Raw genomic sequence first — 19,868 nt, forward strand, 5'->3', positions numbered from 1 at the left:
GCGCACCCCCATGAACACCCACGCACCCCCCCGCTCCCCTTCGGCGCGGGAGACCCCCCCTGCACCGAGTGTCCAAAGCAAATGTAGGTGTTCGGTGCCCAGGGCTGTAAAGCTGGAAGGATGCCAGGGCTCAGCAAGCTGAGGGGCAAAAGAAGGAGAGGAACCATAGAATCATTTAGGTTGGAAAAGACCCTTAAGATCATCGAGCCCACCGAGGAGGTGCAAGGTGGACCTGGTGACTGGGCACGGCAAAGGCACCGGTGGCTTTGGCACAATCGGTCGTAACCTCTGGCGTCTCAGAGCCACCCTGGCAAAATTTGTGGAAGATACTGGAGCCAGCGAAGGAGCTTTAGGTGAGGGCAGAGACTTGTGCTGCTTGGCTGCTGGCAGTGTGATCCCAGCTCTAAGAGGCACAGCTCTGGCCTGACTACCCTGGGAAACTACATCCCCAAGCTCGTAACTGCCTTTGGGAATGGAGGTCTCCGGGAAAAGCTCTTTTTTATATCACTCTGCCGTATAAGAACTGGGAAGCACATTAAAAAGTGGTACCTTGAACTGACAGTACCTTTTTCTTGCCCACTGTTGGCAGGGCCCCCACTGCGGGCAGGGACATGAAGCAACTCGCCGTGGAAGTGGGGATCAGGCTCTTTGTCCTGCCTCCTCAGCACGAGCAAACAGCAGGACTGCGTCTAGTAGTCACTCTTCGCAGACATGGTCAAACGCCAAACACCTGCCCATGTGCTGCTGATGCAGAAAGCAGGGCATTGAAAAAAATGCCACTGATTAAAAGTAATTCCAGGGGAAATCCCTCAGGCTACGAATTCTGCACAGCACAAATTGGGGCATTTAATCCAGCAATTCCTGCTTCACACTCTCCCTGTTCCAAAATTGCAGCACATTTTCAAGCTGGGCACCCGGCTCTGAATGCTCTTCTCGGACAGTGACTTTCTTCTCCTATGGGCTGAAGGAACAAAATCATAAAGAGGTATATGAGAAAATTATTGCCTCAGCAATAACCTCTCCATAACCGAGCTAGCGGGAAGGGATCATGTACAGAAAAGAATCTGTAGTTAGAGACAACAGTTGCCAATAAAAGCTTCAGGCCATATCACTGAAGCTGTATATTATCCATGAAATTTACAGAATCTATTTTAATTTAGCAACTTCCCCAAGAATATGAACGAGGCAAATAAAAGGCTCCAGAGGAACAGTAATAACAGCGAAACTACAGAGGCGTCCGAGCAGGGACTGGCAGCTCAAGCGTGAGGCAAGATGATAAATAACCGAAGATCGGAGCCCAAGAGCGTGTGGTTTCCCCCAGGTGCCTCGCGCTGCAGCATCGCTGCTCGCAGGAGAGCCCAGCCGCGGCCGCACGAGGAGGGACGGCGACGGCTGCCTGTGCCGGGCAGGCTGGGCAGCGTGCGTGGAGAGAACTGTCCCCAGGCTGAGGGACCGGGCATCGCTCCCCAGGGCTGCCGGCCAACGCTTTCCGCAAGCGTCCTGCTTGCTAAACAGTGTTTTAGATTGAAAATGTATATATATTTTAGCCAAACCTCAAGATAAAGGGAAAAAGCAACAACGGTCCCATTTAAAAATACGCTGGCTGCCAAAACATGGGCGGCCTTCTGCTCTGCCCTCCTCTGAACACGCTGCAAGTTTCCAGCTTGCTCCATCCACGGCCTCCCATCAATCGCTGCACCACCCTGAATACATCGATACCTCCTCTGTACTTCAGCCTTCACTTTTACACAGATAACTTATCTTTCCAGATGATAAACTTATCTTTCCGGACCACCCAGAAATTTTCCCTTCAGGTGTCTCCCGACTCTCTCCTAACTTTTGGTGTGAATGGGGACTTCCAGGGGCCCAGTGCGGACGGCAGGCAAGTCCGGTTTTAGCAGATGTCTGGCCTTGAGCTGCAAACTGCCGGGCAAAACCGCAGCCGAGGGGCGGCTGTCGTTCCTTGGACGGCGTCGTGGGAAAAGGAGCGGGGATGCCTGAGCGCGGTGGCTCAAGGGGGGGCAGAGTCTGGTTTTTTGTGTCTAGGTCTTGGATCACAACGCAGTGATAACTGGAGAGGTTTTGATGCAGATACTGGAAGTTAATCTGATGGAAGGCAGGTGCAGGTAAAAGGATCTTTGCTCTAGTGGGTAACAGGACACAGAAGCAGAGACAAGTTTTTTGATGCGAATGTCTCAAGGTATCTACCTGCCTTGACTTCAATCTTTGCTTCTGCCCTTTTGTAAATACTTAAATTTTTAAATTGTTACCATCCTGTTATGTTCATATTTTTAACATTTTAACTGGCGATTCCAACTTATAGACACCAATTTATTTTCCTTGTTGGTATATTTAGCAATTGTCTTATACTTTCCCCATGGTACGATTGGCAAATATCTGCCTTACCCAGTTACTGTGGGCAAGACATTCCATCGCGACAGAGGGAATCGTACAGAGTAATTTAATGTGTCCAATCCCATAAAAGCCTGGCAACATTTGCATCACGGGAACCTTAGGAAAAATCAAGCCCTGCTATTACAAAAAAATGAATCCCCAGTTGTACTGGACCTCATGAAAACAAGACTTATTGACTTAAAATACCATGTAAAACGTATTTGAAATTCCAGCGGGCTTTGGTAGAAGCTGCAGGGGTTCATCTGACAGCAGAATAGGGCACGGAATGATGGGAAGGATGGTGTGGACTGGGTGATAAGACACCGTGCGTGTAGATAGTCAGAGACGGGAGATAGGAAATCAGCGGGAATTGTGCTTATGCATGTGAATGACAGTTTAGCCCCAATTCCCAGCCTTCTACAGCAGCACCTGTTCTTTGGGTTCATTTATGTTCACCTTCACTCTTGCTTCTTACAGTAGGCTTCCAGTACACGCAAGAGAACTGGTTGGTCTTGCTTTGGGCTAAATAAATTCAGAAGCTGCAGAAACAGCTCTCTATTAGCATAAACCAGATAAATTGCAGCAAATCAATAAACTGTGGTTTCACAGGCACGCTACCCCCATCAAGACGAGCACCCGCTGCCGGTCTGCACGCCCTCCGGGGCTGGGCATGCCCCGCGGCCCTCGGGAGCAGGCTGCCCGTGACCTCCCGGGGCACACGAGGGGACGGGGACTCGCTCGCTCCGTCCTTGGCTCACGCCACCCGAAGGCTCACAGCTGCTGTTTTTTGCAACGCGGCTGAAGTGCCCTTCTCCTGCTCCACGGCTTTGCTGGCCGCTTGTGCCTCCCCGCTGGGATCCTGAAGCAAGAAAGAGACAGAACGCCCAGCAGCAGCCTGCCGCGGAGGACCTTTTCCCAAAACAGCCCCAAACTTGCCTGCGTGGGTCAGTAAACCTGTTGTGGGGGGCACCCCCACCCCCAAAACCCCACTTCTCGTATACACTTTGGCACACAACCGCGGCCACACATGGTCAGTGCTTGAGTCTTTCATGTCCAGGTCCCAGGACACGAAATCTGTGCACTGCGGCAGGTGACTTCCCATGTATGTCTCTTGGACCAGGTCCAGCTCCGTAGGAAAAGCTTCATTTCTCCCCAGAGCCTTTAATATCAATGCGGTTTGGGTAGGTGTGGTACTGCTGCGGTGCCCGGCCGCGCACCTCCAGGCACCACAGCGGCAGCAGACACGGCCATGCCAGCTCACGCCTTGCACAGACGACAAGGTGACAGGGGCTCCAGCTCCTGACCCACGGTACAGGCCTGTGCACAATTTTATGCTCTTTTCTCTCATCCTTTTTATCAAAACCTTCATCTTCCTTTCTGATAAATATGGTATCTTCACTGCGGCTCTCCTGTTTCCTGAGTTACAGCATATATAGGAAGAAAATTGCAATTATGGAAACACCGCTCCAACAAAAGACAAGTTCCATGTTGCTCCAGTCGCATGGACAGCTAAGCTCAGGAAATCGCATTGCTACAGAAGTTTATTTAGGAAACTCAGAATTGTGGAGTGTTTCAGCATCAAACTTTTTCCTACCACTGCAAGCATTTCCAACAGCTCTGTTCATATCCAGGTGCTAAAGTAGTAATAAAAAAACAGCAGCCAAAAACATATGTCAGCTTTTGAATTCGTCTAAAATTGATCAGAAACAAGATGTGGGGAGCTGGGAACTTACCTGAGGCAAAAACAAAACATAAATCTTCAGATAAAGTAGATAATCCAGGGACTCCCTTCTCCTGCACCCTGATTAAGGAAAAGGTTTAGGAAAGCTGCTGATATATTTTCATCTGTTTGTATTTCACAGAAAAGAAATCACCATGGAATATCTTTTTCCAAGAAAAAAAAAAAATTACCCTGCAAGACTCCAGAGCAGTAAACTTGTGTCAGGATCAGTTAAGGATGGGTTAATAGGGTTACTCTGCTTACTTACTTTTTCCTTATAGTGCTGATCCCGGTGGAGGAAGCGACAAGCTCGTCTCCGATGCTTCAGTGGATTCTTACATCTGAAATAAGAGTTAGTGGGTGTTTCCTTGTGGACTTCTGGAGAGCTGCATGAATTCAGCCGTCCTTGCTGAATTGCACAAGGTTCCTGTTGGCCCCCCCACTCCGGCCTGTCTCGGTCCCTCTGGACAGCAGCCCCAGCGTGGAGCCTACGGACTGGTACCACCATCCCAGTTTGGTGTCACTGGCAACCTTGACAAGTGAGCCCTTCGCTGCTTCCTCCAGGTCACGGGTAATGACGTTAAACAGGACAGGTCACAGGACAGACCTGCAGTACTCCGCTCATTACCAGCTCCCAGGAAGAAGGTACGCGACCCATTAACCACGACCCTCGGAGCCCAACCATCCAAAGTGTTGTCTCCCCCCCCAGACTGCAAATTCCCAATGTAGATGTATGAATACCATGGCAAAAAATGTTGAACGCCTTGCTAAAGTTGAAGGGAATGGCACCTACCTTGTTACAGTTGAAAGCCATGAGATCCAGCGCTCTCCCCTCATTCAGAGATTCGGTCATTTTATCACAGAAGGCAAACAGGCTGGTCAGGTATGATTTGCCCTTGGTAAAGCTGACCTGCCCATAGTTCCCCAGATTGTCCTTTTTGGCTTTTTTTTAAGATGATCATATGTTACAACCTTTTCCAAATCATGCTACATACAAGCAGTCATCTGCACACCTGGCATCATTTATGTACAGTCCTTTCGCCTCCTGCCTGTGGTCATCTTCTTGGTCATCCCAGTTTGCCTAAAATTATTTGGGAGGGTGGAATGAGAAATGCTCATATTCCTGTGAGCGGGAAATTCCCTTTCAGACAGCTGGGAATGCCAATCCTATAGCAATCCTTTCTGCACCTATAGCAGAAACCCAACTCTGTCCCCTAAAGCCTGTCCGAGTTCCAGCAGTGCTGGACAAGGAGAGGTGGCTCTGTACTTACGACTGTCACCTTGTCCTGCAAGCACATGCAGAATTTCCCCGTCCACGGGGTGTGTACGCTACCACAGACTGTCCAGTAGAAGTAATTGACAGGTAAGGAGACATATAAGCATTCAAAGATTCATTCAGTATATTGCAGAGAATGAAGCACATCCAATCATCACATGTATTACACCCCTCTGAACTGCCCCCCCCCCCCAAAAAAAAAAAAGAGTGCAAAAAGGAGTGTGTTTGAGACCCTTGTCTATCTACCTGGAGGACATGTCCTCGGTGGTTTCTGTAAGAGTAAGTACAGGGACCCTGGAGACAAAAAACCTTGTTGACCAGTGAGATGTGTGCAAGATGCTGATAAAACAGCCCCCAGCAGCTGCTTGATAGGGACCGGGGTTGCCTTACCTGTATTTTCAGTGGAGGGAATCTCTGCTGTCCAGAAAGACCAGGTGAAGGTCCAGCACACAACGGAGCAACCCGCACTGATAGCACACCCGAGTCTCTGTCTCTAGTTTTTACTTCAAGCAAGAAATCAATCTTAAAAAGCCCTGTGTTAGAAAGGATGAGGCAATGAGCCCTCCTAACGTTAGACAAATCAATTAAAATAAGATTTACATCAGTTTTACAAATAAAAATACGCCTGTTCTTCCTGAGCTTTGGTCCAAACCCTTTCAACTAGTCCTCCACAAATTCCTTTGTTTTCAGCTTTTATGCGCTAGCAGCATTAGATAACAGATCTCGCCACTTAATGCCTGAAATATTTCCTGAAATATGAGCATCCGACATTTGCTTCAGTTACCTATGGAAAATACTAACAGTTTACTCATGGAAGTTAACATTTGTGCTTTTTTGAGAAACTTGCTTAGCTATGGCTTGACAGTGAGTTGAGGTCAAATATATTTTTGCCCTCTTCTGCTCTGTCAGACGCAGTAAGTGGACCCTTGGCCTCCAACTTGCGCAAAGAAGGTGCTTTGGCTTCCCTTGAAACCTCCGTGGACACGGGTGCTATCTCCTGGCCAGCGGTGCCTTCTGTAAAATAACACCTGGAGATGATAGGACGCCTTGGTAACCCACTTCTAACAGTTCCTCAATATTCTCTCGTACAGCACGACACAGTTCTGGCTTCGCAAAATGTTGCTGCTGCTCGCCCTGCACCTAACAGCCTCCCGTCCTTTCACCAAAACTGCCCAAGTGCGGAAGTGTCGCATACTTTGTGTTTATCTTTTGGGGAAATATGATGCTCTATTTCCCTTGGAGCTATTTAGATAGAACTCCTTTAAATCTTTTATGGGCCAGGAAGGATTACTTTTGATACCAAAGTCCAGCTGTTTACCTTGGCATTGTAGCCTTATTTCCACTCTTTACAAATCCCTCTCTTCCTTTTGTAAAGGTTTCTTTGTGTTCATTCTAAGGGCTCAGCATAAGGGAGCTCTCACGACACCTTCTGTATTCCCAGGCAAAAAAAATAATATATATGAGTGTGGACAACAAAGATCGAGAGCAGTATCAGTAATTTTAATTTAAAAATACTGCTTTTGTCTTCTTGAAGCTGTCTCCAATCCAAGCAGAATAGGGTCAGCAGATAAAAAACTCAGACAAAACATAAAATAAATCAAATCCTGATAAAACATGGAAATGCAAAATCAAGGCATCCAAACAATCATATTTCTCTTCTGCAGTGACACTATGCTGAAATGATATGATCACGATCAAAGTTTTTAAGTAACTGTGACCATAGATTAGACTTGATTAAAGTTTAAGACATGTTACATTCATTTCCTTCTACTTGCAATGTCCTCCAGGGACACCTACAAACTAAAGCATTCAAACTCAGGGGACTTTTCTGAAAGAATTGCCCTTAATCTTTTAGTTGTTGAATAAAATCACTGTGTGGAACATGCATCTAACAATTCATCTTTTACTGATACAGCTCTCAATAAATTGTCTGTTCCCAGACTTCTAAGACTGAAGAAGGTATTGTGAGAACAGAGCATTTTATTTCAGATGAAACCATGCAAATCTCAAGGAGAGAGGAGGCTGGCAGAAAGAAAAGTCCCCTGATATATATCTTTTAATTAACACAGCAAAACAGTCCTTTCTGTATGCAGGTAAATCATTTATGCACAATTCACTTGCTTTTCTCATCCTTATCATTAAAACCCCCTTTTTTTTTCAAGTTTGATTTATTTGGAAAAAAAAATCGAACTAGCAAAGTGCATTGTATGATGAGGGAGTTCAGGATGTATAGCACTAGAGGGGACAACAGTCATTTAATTTGCATTAATTCTTCCACAGACTGAGAGTATGAAGGTGCTGCTATCTGTCTTACCCAAGTTTTAGATATTCACTTAAAGGATCCAAGTTTATTTTAAGTATATATATATATATATTTTTTTTTTTTTTATGATGCTGAGTTACCAGCCCTAGATATGTTAATCTCTTAGGGCCTTACCCAACTTGTCAGCAAGCAGAATGCAAGAGATGACTCCATTTTCTTTGCATCGTGATCCTTTCCCCAAAGCATGGAGCAGAAGTTCAGGGCCAGTTCAGCCAGCACCTGCGTGGAAAACTGATGTACCACAGGCACGAAGTCGCCTGCTGCTTGTACCTTCTGCAGCTCCCCGAGTCTCTTCCAGCCCTCAGTCTCGGCCGACGGCCATATAGAAAGGCTGACTTATTAAAGTAAGCTATTGAAAATAAAAGTAACTACTTCAAGCAGCTTAAAAATGAACATTACTGTCGATATCCACAGGACTACATTTGATAAACAATCTGAGGAATTACCTTGAAACTTTTTTCTGGGATAGACTCAGCGCACAGGCGCACAGTGCATACAGCACAGTCGAACAGAAACTCAAATTGCTGTATCGCAAAGAATTCTGCCATTTCAGACACCTTTTTTGCTCCCTGCTTCACTAGTTACCTAAAACATGGATGGAGGTTAGATTTTCACCCCAACAACTGAAAGGAATTTTGACTTCTCCAAGGCGTCCATCCATCTGACCGGGATTACTTCCACAGTCTTCGTTACTGCAGCATGGGAGAATGCATGGCCTTATGTCAGATGGACAGTATGCAAAGTCTTAAAGAATGGTGAGCTGAACTACCAGGCTGTTTCGGAGAGGACAGCAAAGCCAGCAGTCCTTCTCGAGGATGATAAGCCACAACGTTTACTTACGCTTCTCAAGTGAGAGCTGGAGATGCAAGCGCTGGTACCTGTTTTTAGAAGTTTGGTATCGAGCACCTTTTGCTTTTTTCCGGCAGAGCTGGAAGAGCGGTGAGGTCCTGCAGAGGGGCCAGCATCGCGCGCCAGGGCGAGGGACGGGGACCCCACTGGCAAAGCCATTTCTACTGCAAACGGAAGGATCGACGTAACCTGGCAGTCGGGCTTCAGACATGGACAAGCAGAAGCCCGCGGCTGGGGAGAGCCACCAGCCCTCCTCACTCCCGTCCTGGCCACTGACACAGCCCCCCGCCGTCAGAGGGGACAGAGGGGCGTTAGCCAGTTTTGACTACCAACTACAATAAACGCTTACTGGGAAAAGTAATCTAGGCATCCTGAACTCAGGAGAAAACCTTAACACTGTCTTTCAGCGCTTCCTACGCATACTCCGTCTGCTCCGGTGCTCTTCCTTACTGCGTCGTTCCTCCTCCTCGTTACATTTGGGTCATCAGTAATAGCTGGGAAAGAAGCTGCATGAAGTATTATTAGCTTGATTATTTTTTGACGTTATATTGAATGCTCACACTACTTTTGATGCTCAGAAGCGGGAAATTATTAGCTCTTTTGAGCTATGGCTAGCACAAGGGTTTGGGTTTTTTAACGTACGCAGAGCAAATAGGCCGTGAGGATGATGATAAGTCTAACTAAAGCAACAGAATGCACTCCAAGGGCATTCAAATTTGTTTTGAAGCATTTCTATTACAGAGAACTGGTTTTGTATTATAATCTGTGAAACAGTTTACGGTATTTTCTCTCTCTCTCTCTCTTTCACTGTTATTACAATTTCAAAGATTAACTAAAAACACCCTACCAAAAAATGAGACCAGTGGAGCAGTCCAATCCAATTGTATTTATTCTGCACGCTCCACAAAATTAGGACACAGTTAATCAGCAACTGTGCTTAATTAGTAAGAAACCTATTTAAACCTAATGATACACATGGCCACGGTTGCTGCTGTTTAATGGAGACAGTAGTTCTGCTTAATTGGGATGCTTTCAGGTGATACAATGGTTGAAACCGAAGCTTTGCTCTGCTGTTTCAGGCTCACGGTGGTTCTCTCTCTCTGTCCCGCTGGGAACATTTTGCAACTGGAGCTGACGTAGCACCCAAAGGGCTCCCTCGCTGCCGCCCTTTACCTCCTGACTTGTGCCTTCAGCACCAGCTCTTCACTGCCAGCCGCCCTCCTGCAGAACAAATCTGCCGTCGGAGGACGGGGATGACCCAGGTGTAAGGTTTGCTGCCAGCTCCCTCGACTTGCGTGTTGAAACGGTGCTTTTCAGTAGTCGGAAGGACTTTGTCATCAGCTCCAGGGTTCAGCAACACAATATGGACTTACCTGTGTCACCTATCACAGATCAGCAGTGATTACAGCAGCCTGCGCGTTTTCAGTGAGAACTTTAAGTTTGCAATTCCTACTGCTGTGGCTTCCTCCTCAGCGAACATCTGCTGATTTTTGTATACTGTATTAATGCTACCATACCCCATAGCTGCTCACGAGCCTGTGGGAAATGAGTTAGAAGCCTTAGCTCAGTTCTTAGAAGAGTTCTCCTCTCACTCAAGCCGTTTGTTGGCAGCCTCAGCAGGAAAGGGTCACTGCGAGATTCAGATGTTTTCTCAAACCTGCAGATGATCTCCCCAAATGACAGCACTGTCACAAATCACACAGAAATAATGAAAATTGGCTCAAAGGATGGCAGTTTCTCATGAGCATTAGACACCCTCTGAATAACTAAGTGTCCTGGTTTTGGCTGGGATAGAGTTAATTTTCTTCCTAGTAGCTGGTACTGTGCTGTTTTGGGTTCAGTATGAGAAGTGTGTTGATAACACACCGATGTTTTCAGTTGTTGCTCAGTAGGGTTTAGACCAAGTCAAGGATTTTTCAGCTTATCATGCCCAGCCAGCAACAAGGCTGGAGAGGCAGAGGGAGTTGGGAGGGGACACAGCCAGGACAGCTGACCCAAACTGGCCAAAGGGGTATTCCATACCATGTGACGTCATGCCCAGTATATAAACTGGGGGGAGTTGGCCTGGGGGGGATCGCTGCTTGGGAACTAACTGGGCATCGAGTGGCGAGCAATTGCATTGCGCATCACTTGTCTTTCTTGGGTTATATTTCACCCTCTTTTTGTTATCTTCCTTTTCATTACTATTATACTTTAATTTTTATTTCAATGATTAAACTGTTCCTATCTCAACCCATGAGTTTTACTTGTTTTTGATTCTCCTCCCCATCTCATGGGGGGGGGGAGAGGAGTGACCGAGTGGCTGCTTGGTGCTTAGTTGCTGGCTGGGGTTAAACCACAACACTAAGAAAGGAGGATTTGTAAAGACATTTTGTAAAGACAGCATTTTAGACAAGATACCAAAGCCAGAACAAAGTTCGCACAATACGCAGCACTTGGCAGTGTGTCAGTATAACATGAGATGGCTTCACTTCCATCAACAAAGAGCTTAGTGCCACAGCAGAGTCCCGCGCATCTAACTAAAGTCATCAATTTGTGCCCATCGACTGAAACTAGACCTGTCAAATGGCACCATGCCGGTCCAGTCAGCCCTCGGGGTCAAGCAGCAGAGCAGCATTGCAGCCTGTAACAGGCGAGTTGGGAAGATAACCCAAGTCTTGGAAAAATGAGGAAAGGAGTATAACTCCAACCTGCTTTGCAGATCAGCAGCTGTCTTTTGAAAAAGACTGAAACACAGGAGACCACAGCCAGCCCTCAGTAGCTGGAAATAAATTCATTTAAGGGCAGTGTAAATACTACTCTACCGATCCACCTTTAGCTGAACTTTCTTACCATACTCCTTTGCACCTTCGTTGTGTTCTTCTAGCTTTTCACATTCAAAATGCCCTGCAGAACCAATGCAGACATTTCATGAAAAAGGCTCGGTTTGAAACTGTGTCTGCACGCGTTCCTATAGAAAGCTTCACTGGGGTTTCACTAGTACAGTCCTGCCAAGTATCGACGTTCTCAGCATAGGCTGGTGGGAGGACAACAGAACGGCCGAGGCAGAAAAGACCAGAAACATTGGGATTAGCCACAACAACAGCAAGTGGAGGGAGGGAGGAGCAGGAAAGACCAGTAAGTGCGTAGGGAGAATGGAGAACCAGAATGCTTTAGAGAGAAGAAGAAAAGAGAAGGGTAGGAGAGTAGAGAAATTGCACACCAACCCTAAACCACCTCAGGAGCAGGAGATGTGAGTCGGAGTGGTCGTTTGCCCAGGGCAAAGACGGCTCGGTGTAACGTGACAGCCTGTAGCGACTGGAAACACGAAGGTACATGCATGCACGCACGCTTTGTATACCTATTCAGAAGTACAACAGGACTTCTGCTTGTCAGCGTGACTATGTCTGTCTGGCAAGGAATACCCACGCAAGGTGATGCGGCACACCTTGAAGCTTTTCAGTACATCTTTAGAAAACACTGAGCCCCTTCAACTGCCTCACGTTCAGCTGGATCCAAAACCTTGTCTCCCCTACTTCCAAGAGAAAGACCTGCTGGAATACATTGGGAAAAAGCAGCATCACTTCAGTGGTACAGTTTCACTGTCCAGGAAGCAAAACAACACAATTATAAATTTTAAGAGAATGCCGTGTTCCAAAAAAACCCAACCTCAGCCTCCCATACTCTTACAAGACTGTTGTCTGACCCACCAGATTTCACAACCTTCCCACTGCCGGTCCCATCCCCTTCTCACTTGCAGTGGAGGGCCGCAGGGGGACGAGGAGACCAAACCAGCTCAGCCAGAACATCAGCCCCTCCAGCCACGCAGGTGAAGGAAAACACTCTGACCAAGCTTCACTACAAAGCTAAGCGACAGAGGGTCTGGACACCTCATCTAACACATGGCACCACCGTCACAGCTAGTACATTTTTGTATGAGGTGACCATGAAGAATAAAAATGCCTACCCTGGAACGGCTGCAATAATACTTTGAAAATGCTGTAATGCAAAAGATCTTTCTGCTGATAACAAACATGGAATAATTTATATCCACAGCGTAAAAGCATGAAAAAAACTGAACAAGACCAGCTCTATACTATCGATTTTTAGATAAATGTCCGGGTCAGGGAGTGACTGCAAGCACAAAAAGAGGAGATTTGGATGGAAAGTTAAATGCTATTTTGGCTCTCCTATGACCTTGCTGGCCCTACAGTCTATGAAGATTCATTATCAGAACTGTAATTTGGTTACCACTACAACAGTTTCAGGCTTCCTAGCAGCAGCTTGCTGGAGCTGCTGAGGTTAAAGACAATTTTTTTTTTTTAAGCTATATGAATGATCATTAAACATGATTGCTAAAGCAGCAAACTGTCAAAGTTGTTTCATTTATTTCTTAATATCACAGCTGTACAATTTTCATACATACAGCAGGAAATGCACATTGGTTACACAATGGCATTTGGCTGCATTTCCAAGTATAATACAGTAAGTGCAACTCCACTTAAAAATGTACATTTATACAACTTGAACAAATTAAGGATTGCTACACTACTATCTGTGACAGTATAAAGCTTCGTTTATGTTAAGTCTCATTACTAAACCACTTCCTGGTTAAATATAAAACATATTCAATCATTTTAAAATGGCCCTCGTGGTACTTGGCCAGCATATAAAATATTTGTTGTGTAAAATTTAACCATTAACTTTTTTTTTTTAAAAATAATTCTCTAAGCCTATTTAAACATTTGCTATTGAACTGTTATACTGACACTTTGTAGCAGGAACCAAATTTTACCCTCCTTTTGTTTGCTCTTGCACTGCTTATCACCAAAAGAAGTTACATTTGTAATGTATTGCAGCTTTATTCAGATACAACCAGATGGCTAAACTATTTAACAATTTTGCTCAAAAGGTAGATAACAATTTTCATTAAAGAAAACGAAATTACATTTCAGAGATATTTGTCATCAAAATTTTAATGGGTAGAGTGCTACCAGCACTGAAAAAAAAGAAAAAAAAGAAAAAAAAAATTATTAATTTATCTTTTAAGACCCACCCGAATACTCAGTTTAAACTTTTATAACTTTACTTTTGGAATACATTGGTCCACAGACCACATTCTTGTTACAGTTTACCAAACGAAAAACAAAATTGCTTATTGCCGTCCCTATAACAGGAATGGTTCGGTTTTAAACCTCCTTTAAAAATATACATTTTACAATCCTTTCACCTCAACAAAGGTGACGCTGACAATAAATACACTGGTTTGGTGGTTCTATTCTTCTTTGCTCTGAAAAGTCCACAAACTACCTGTTGTAGGCCCTTTCTTTTTTAGACTTCTCCAATGCCTTGTCCATAGTTTTCTCGTTTTCTCCTCTACATTTGGGGCAGTACCATTTGCCCTTTGGTTTATGATTGAGTCCCACGCAGGAAAAGTGAAACCACTCAATGGGGCACTCGTCATTATCGCATCCTATCATTTCTCCATAGGAGACTTGGTTGCACAAGCAGTATGTTGGCTCGTTAGGGTCAATAGGAAGGTCTGGGGGAGAAGCTTCCCTCTCTGCTTTAGCCTTGGATCGTTTCTTCTTCTTGGACGTTTTTGCTTTCTTCTCCTTTGGAGTTCCTGAGGTGATGTCGTCATGATCATGATTATTTGAAGCATTTTCTCGATTCTCGTTATTCCTTTGCCGCCTCGATCTCTTATTGTTGGGCTTTTCAGCCTGTGCGATTGTCTCATTCTTTGACTTATCTTGGCTGGCTTTCCCGCTGTTTCCAGTGGTATCGTTAGTCTCTTGACAAGTCTCAAACAGTTCCACGTGGCTGTCCCACTTGCCTGGTTCTGTTCTCAACGAGCTCCACCATCTGACTGACGATTTGGATCTTCTCGTCCCCCAGTTCCTGACTCCGAATCAAGGCTCTCTGTATGCAGTGCAACATTCTTCTCTTCTGCACGGCATCTGTCTCTCGTTTAAATTTTTCATAGTAATCATCCAGGTCCTTCAGAATCTCTGCAAGGAAAAAATAAAAACTATAAATATTTTCGACACGGGGAATGGTGAAACAAAGCCTTCCCATATTGTTCCACGCAGCAACACCTTTTCGTAATGCACAAAGCTGATCAAAGACAGATTCCCTGAAGCTGGTATCTGACAAGGAAGGGGCTCATGACTCCAGTGGATTACTTTTCTTCTAGTCGGTCCCGCAGGAATAGAACACAAATGCTGATTTAGAAAAGAAAGTGACCACATATAACATTACGCATGCTGACAATTCTTCCCTTTAAACTTATCAGTAATTAAAAAGAACGAACTAACTAAATAAATACATGCACACCATCAAAAGTCCCAAAATTATTTGTAAAATTAGAGGGGAAATTGATAGACTGTTTTCCTGGACATTTTCTGTGTAACAACATTAATATTTTTAGTGAATGACTGAGAGTGGGAGAAAGAGAGTGGGAGAGAAAGCAAGCGCAAACCAGCGTAGAAATCGGATGCTGGGTTACTTAATAATCACTATCACACTTGACAGCTGATGCAGAAGAACTCCAAATACATGGGGCTGGACCCTAAGCTACGGCAAGTTTCATCCGATACTACTGAGTTACTTTTGCGGAAAATGTGAGGCCACTTAAATCCCTAGGACTACAGCATTAGGATTACAATATCCAAGATGTGTAGATGATTTCCTCCCTATACTTTCTGCAAAATACCTGTTGCTTGCTTTTTAAAACACAGAAATATAACCGTCATTAAATATTTACTGCAAAGAAGGAGATGAAGTAGTTAGAAGATAACATTAAGGATGATATGCAACAATTGGAGCAGCTAGAGCTTCCAATTTAAAATGCTAACACTGAAAATACATTAGATCTTGAATTGCACCAACAGTTTATAAGAAAGAATGCTGCACAAAAGTGTTAAAAGTTTCAAGAACAGTTCTAGAAACCTCTTTTTAAGCAGATGTTTTTGAGTTTCACTGCAATACTCAAATCAACTCAAACATACAGGACACTCAGCATTTCCATACTAAGTCCTCAAAAACATGCAGAATGTTTTTCCTGCATCTCCTTTCTTCTCTGATTTTTCCCGTTCTCACAGGTTAGAATGTTCTGCCTTAGAGAAGCAAAATATACTGAGATGTAAAATCTAACCTCAATTCACCTAACAGAAACCAGGATCTCTTATACATGCAAATGGCATTACCAAAACGTTTTTAAACTTACTTTTTTTTTTTTTTTAAATAAGAGAATGTGATACATATGCAACTAATTGTTATCCTGTGATTTAGGTTTTGTCTTGCCTGGGCAGATTTTTTTGAACACACGTGTCCCTAATTTCTAGTGAAGACATGGAAAGTTTACGCAAGTTTTACTTCAGTTTTTAGAGCTGCAGCCTATGCTTCTCACATTGGTTAAGCACAAACTGTCAGCCGGTACTGCAATATAACCTATCTGACCAAAATTAGTATTCCAATGCGTTACGAACTATCTTAAGCGAATGCCTTTTTTTCCTGACTACAAAACAACCCTAAACAAAAGAGAAAGGAAAACCCCGAACCCAAACCACCACCAAAAAAAAGCCCCGAACGTACAGAAGATTAAGGATTCGGGGAGACTACAGGCCCAGCGTTAAGTACGTCCAAGGGCTGAGAGGCAGAAGTTTTGCGTTCGGAGTTTTGGCCCTGGGCTGATGGGACCCCTTCGACCCACCTCTGTCTGGCGGGGAGGCTAGCTTTCATCACGGATACTCTCTCTCTTGCTACCACACAACAGTCGGGGGTTTTTGCGCGATTTACGCCGTCGTTCACCGGCTGGGAGCGCGCGCGCCACTGAAACCACAACGAAAATCACGGTTTAAAAAAAGGCGTCCCGCGTCCCGAGAGCTTTATTCCCAGGACGGTTCCGCGGCCCTCACGGGGAGACAACCCCCCACCCCCCCACCCCGGGGGCGGCGGAGGCGGGCGGGACGGCAGCCACGGCCCAAGGCAGCTCTCCCGGTGCCGGTGCCGGTGAGGGCTCCAGGCGCCGCCATTACGGAGCGAACGCGGGGCAGCCCGCCCGCCGCCTTCTCCTAGCAACCAGGGCGGCGGCAACGCCCCGGAAGTGACGGAGCAGCTATTGTTCTCCGGCAGGAAACCGGCGGCGGGTCTCCGCCCCCCCCTCCCCTCCCCTTCCCGGTTGGCGGCGTCACAGCGGAGGCGGGGCGCGGGAGCAGGCGGCGGCCACCGGGCGGAGAGGCGCGGCGGCCCGCCCACCCTGGCGCCTATCAGAGGCGCCGAGGGGGAGAGCCCGCCCCTGCCGGCCCGCTGTTGCCAATCGGAACCAGAAAGAACCAGAAAGTAAAAAATAATAGCCAAGGGAGGAAGGGGGGAAAGGCAGCCAATCGCAGCGGGCGGAGGGAGCTTGAGCCCGCCCCCTCCGGCACCGCCGCGCCATTCACGAGCAAGAGGAGGCGGGAAGAGCGGCGTCCCCCGTCCCGAGAACACGTCAGTCACGCTCCGGACGCCCAAGGTTGGCCTGCCCGCTGCTGCCGCCCCAGCCAATCAGAACGCGCAAGCCGGGGCAGGCCGAGATATTCAAATCAACCCCACAAAAAAGTTGCTTCTCGAAACGTCACGAGGAGGCGGAGCACAAGGCGGAATAGCCCGGACCGAGGACCAATCGGCGAGAGGGGGGCGGGCCGCGGCCGGTCCGTGGGGAAGCTACCCCCCCTATCAGCGCCGCCGAGGGGTGGGGCGAGCCGCGATATGCTAACGAGGGGCGTCGATAAAAGCCGCGGCGCCGCCGATTCCCCAGCAAAGCGCGGAGGCGCCCGCGGAGCGTAGCGCTGCGCGCCGGTGGCGTGGGCTCGGAGCGCGCTGCCCGCCCTCCCCTCCTTTGCCCGGCCCGGTGCCGCCCTCCCCCCCCCCCCCCCGGCCAAAGAAGTGCCGTCCCCGGGCTGCCCGACGAGCGACCGGGGGAACCGCAGGGTTCGCTGCCCACCGCCCCCTAAGGCCACATGGACGGGGGGCGCGGGGCGGCGCGCCCGCCGGGGGGGGAAAGGAGGAAGGGGGGGGTGGTGGTGGTGGGGGGGGTGTCCTCCTCCCCGCCCGGTACCCCGGCTGTCACCGCTGCCGGTGGCACCGAATAAAGCCCTCCCCCCCCCCCCCCCTTCCCGAGCGGACACCAGCAAGTGACAAAGCTGCCCCGAGCCCCGCACAAACTGGCCTCCCCCCTTCCCTCCGCCCGTGGGGCATGGGGACAGCGTGCCCCGAGTGCCGGCAGCGCGGGGAGGGAAGGGAAGGAGGGGGCACTTCAGCCTTCAGCACATCCGTAAACCCGACCGTATCCTCCCCCCCCCCCCGTCCCCTTTCACGCACACCCCACACCGCACACGCCAGTCCCGTGTCGTCGTCCCCCCCCCGCCCCACGGAGCGGGGCTGCTTTACCGGGGTGAAACGAAACCCCCCGAGGAGGGAGCGAAGAAAGCACACCCTGCCCCCCACTCTCGCCTAACCCCCCTCTCCTCCCTCCCTCCCTCCCTCCTTCCCTCCCTCCCTCCCTCACTAGCTGCCTCTCTCCCCTACTACAGCCATAATGAATACTGTACATTCCTAAATGTTGTGCTGTAATCTCTCCCTCTCTGTCCACCCAGCACTTTCTTCCGTACCCCGAAACCCTTCCACCTCAGCCCCACGGCCGGGGCCGGCCCCCCTTTGTGCACCGCACACCCCACTTCCCTGCCCCCGCCTTCTTGGCCAGCAATTTACACAGAAAAGCAGAGTCCTTGCTTAATAAGAGGAGCTGGAGACCTTTTGTTCCGCCCCATGACAAGAGCTAACGCTGCAGATCAGCCCCTCTCTCTCCTCGGATCTCTCCTCCCGGCTTTCTCCCTCCTTTCACCTCCCAAAAATAAAACTACCATCCCCGTGGGGTGCAGAGGGGCAAACGGAGCCGAGGCTCAGCTCTGAAGAAAAGAAAGGGAAAGACACCCTCCCCCCCCCCGAGCCCCATACCACACACACGGACACACACACACACACACGGAGAAAGCACTTACCTTGATATTTGGCGTCAATTTCCCTCATCAAGGAGACATTTCTCTGCAGATCGAAGGGCATGGACTCGATGGAGTCCAGATAATCCTCCACATAGTTCACTAGGTGAAGCTGGTCTCCGTTTGCAGGACTCAACATTTTCATCCGGCAAAGGAAAAAAAAAAAAAAAAAAATATCCTTCCCCACACCTCTCCCTGTCTGTTCGAGACCAAGTGCTGCTCCCTCCAAAGACGGTAACCCCGATGAACGGCTCACTCCCTGCCCACCTCTCTCTGTAGCTCCCCCCAAAACCCGAGAGAAGCTACATCTGACTCCTCTTGTGTGAAACGGAGAGAGACACACACACACACCCTCCGCCAGTCCCCTACAGCCAGCAGCAGCTGATTGAATGGCTGTCGTTGTGGGTAATTCACGAAGGAGGTGGTAGGAACAATCAGAGGGATTTGTGTGTGTGTGTGTGTGAGGGGGGGGGGAGGAGGAGGAGGAGAAAGGAGGGGGGCTTAAGCCAGCTCCTCCGAAACAATCTGGAAACAAAATGTGCTCTGCAAAGTGTCTGTCAGAAGCAGCGGCAGCCCCTCTGCCTGCGCCAGCGCCGCTCCGCTCCGCTTCTCCTCCGCTCCCCCCTTCCCCGCTCTCCTCACCGCCGCTCCCCGGCGATCCTAACGCAGCCTCCTCGCTCCCATACGCCGCACTTGATCCAACGTGGAAAACCCAAATACCAGTTTCAAACACTTGGGAAACATTCAGCCCCGCCACGCACGGCGCATGCGCACCCCTCCCAGCGCTGTGTACACACACACACACACACACACACAGGCACACTCGCCGCACACACACACACTCTCCCCCTCCCCCGCCCGGAACCGCGGCGGGGCCAGCGTTTCTCTGCATATTCATCGTCCCTCCTCCCCTTACTCACGTTTGGGGAGGGAAGGCGGTAGGGGATGCGGTCGTTAGCGAGGGGGTGGGCGGCTCGGTGCCGGCAGGAAGCCCCCGCGGCCGGGCCGGGCCGGGGGAAGGTGGTTGTGGTGGTGCTGGGGGGGGGGGGGGGGGGGGGGGGGGGGCGGAGGGTCCGGTGAAGTTGCGCGGACGCCGTGAGGAGAGCGGCCGGCGGGGAGGCTGAGGGGAGAGCGCGGGGCCGGCGCTTGCGAGCGGGGGAAGTTGGATGCTTTTGCGGTAGGGCACGGACTTTTGGAGGAGTCTCTCGCCTCCCGAGACCTGGTGGCGGAGCCCGCGCTCAGGCCCGGACAGGAGCAGCTCCCCAGGGCTTCTCCTAGGAGGGACGG

General features: G+C 48.6%; 1 protein-coding gene across 1 annotated transcript; it reads right to left on the reverse strand.

Moving 5' to 3' along the window:
- Nucleotides 1-12,907: 12,907 nt before the first annotated feature.
- On the reverse strand, nt 12,908-19,517 carry ING1 (inhibitor of growth family member 1). The gene is given in 3 exon segments (XM_052773727.1): nt 12,908-14,369; nt 14,371-14,552; nt 18,585-19,517. Coding segments are annotated over 3 exon segments (1,599 nt in total). The 5' UTR covers nt 19,480-19,517; the 3' UTR covers nt 12,908-13,847.
- Between the last annotated feature and the right edge of the window lie 351 nt (nt 19,518-19,868).

This window comes from Harpia harpyja, chromosome 22, assembly GCF_026419915.1.
Source record: "Harpia harpyja isolate bHarHar1 chromosome 22, bHarHar1 primary haplotype, whole genome shotgun sequence".
NCBI lineage: Eukaryota > Metazoa > Chordata > Aves > Accipitriformes > Accipitridae > Harpia > Harpia harpyja.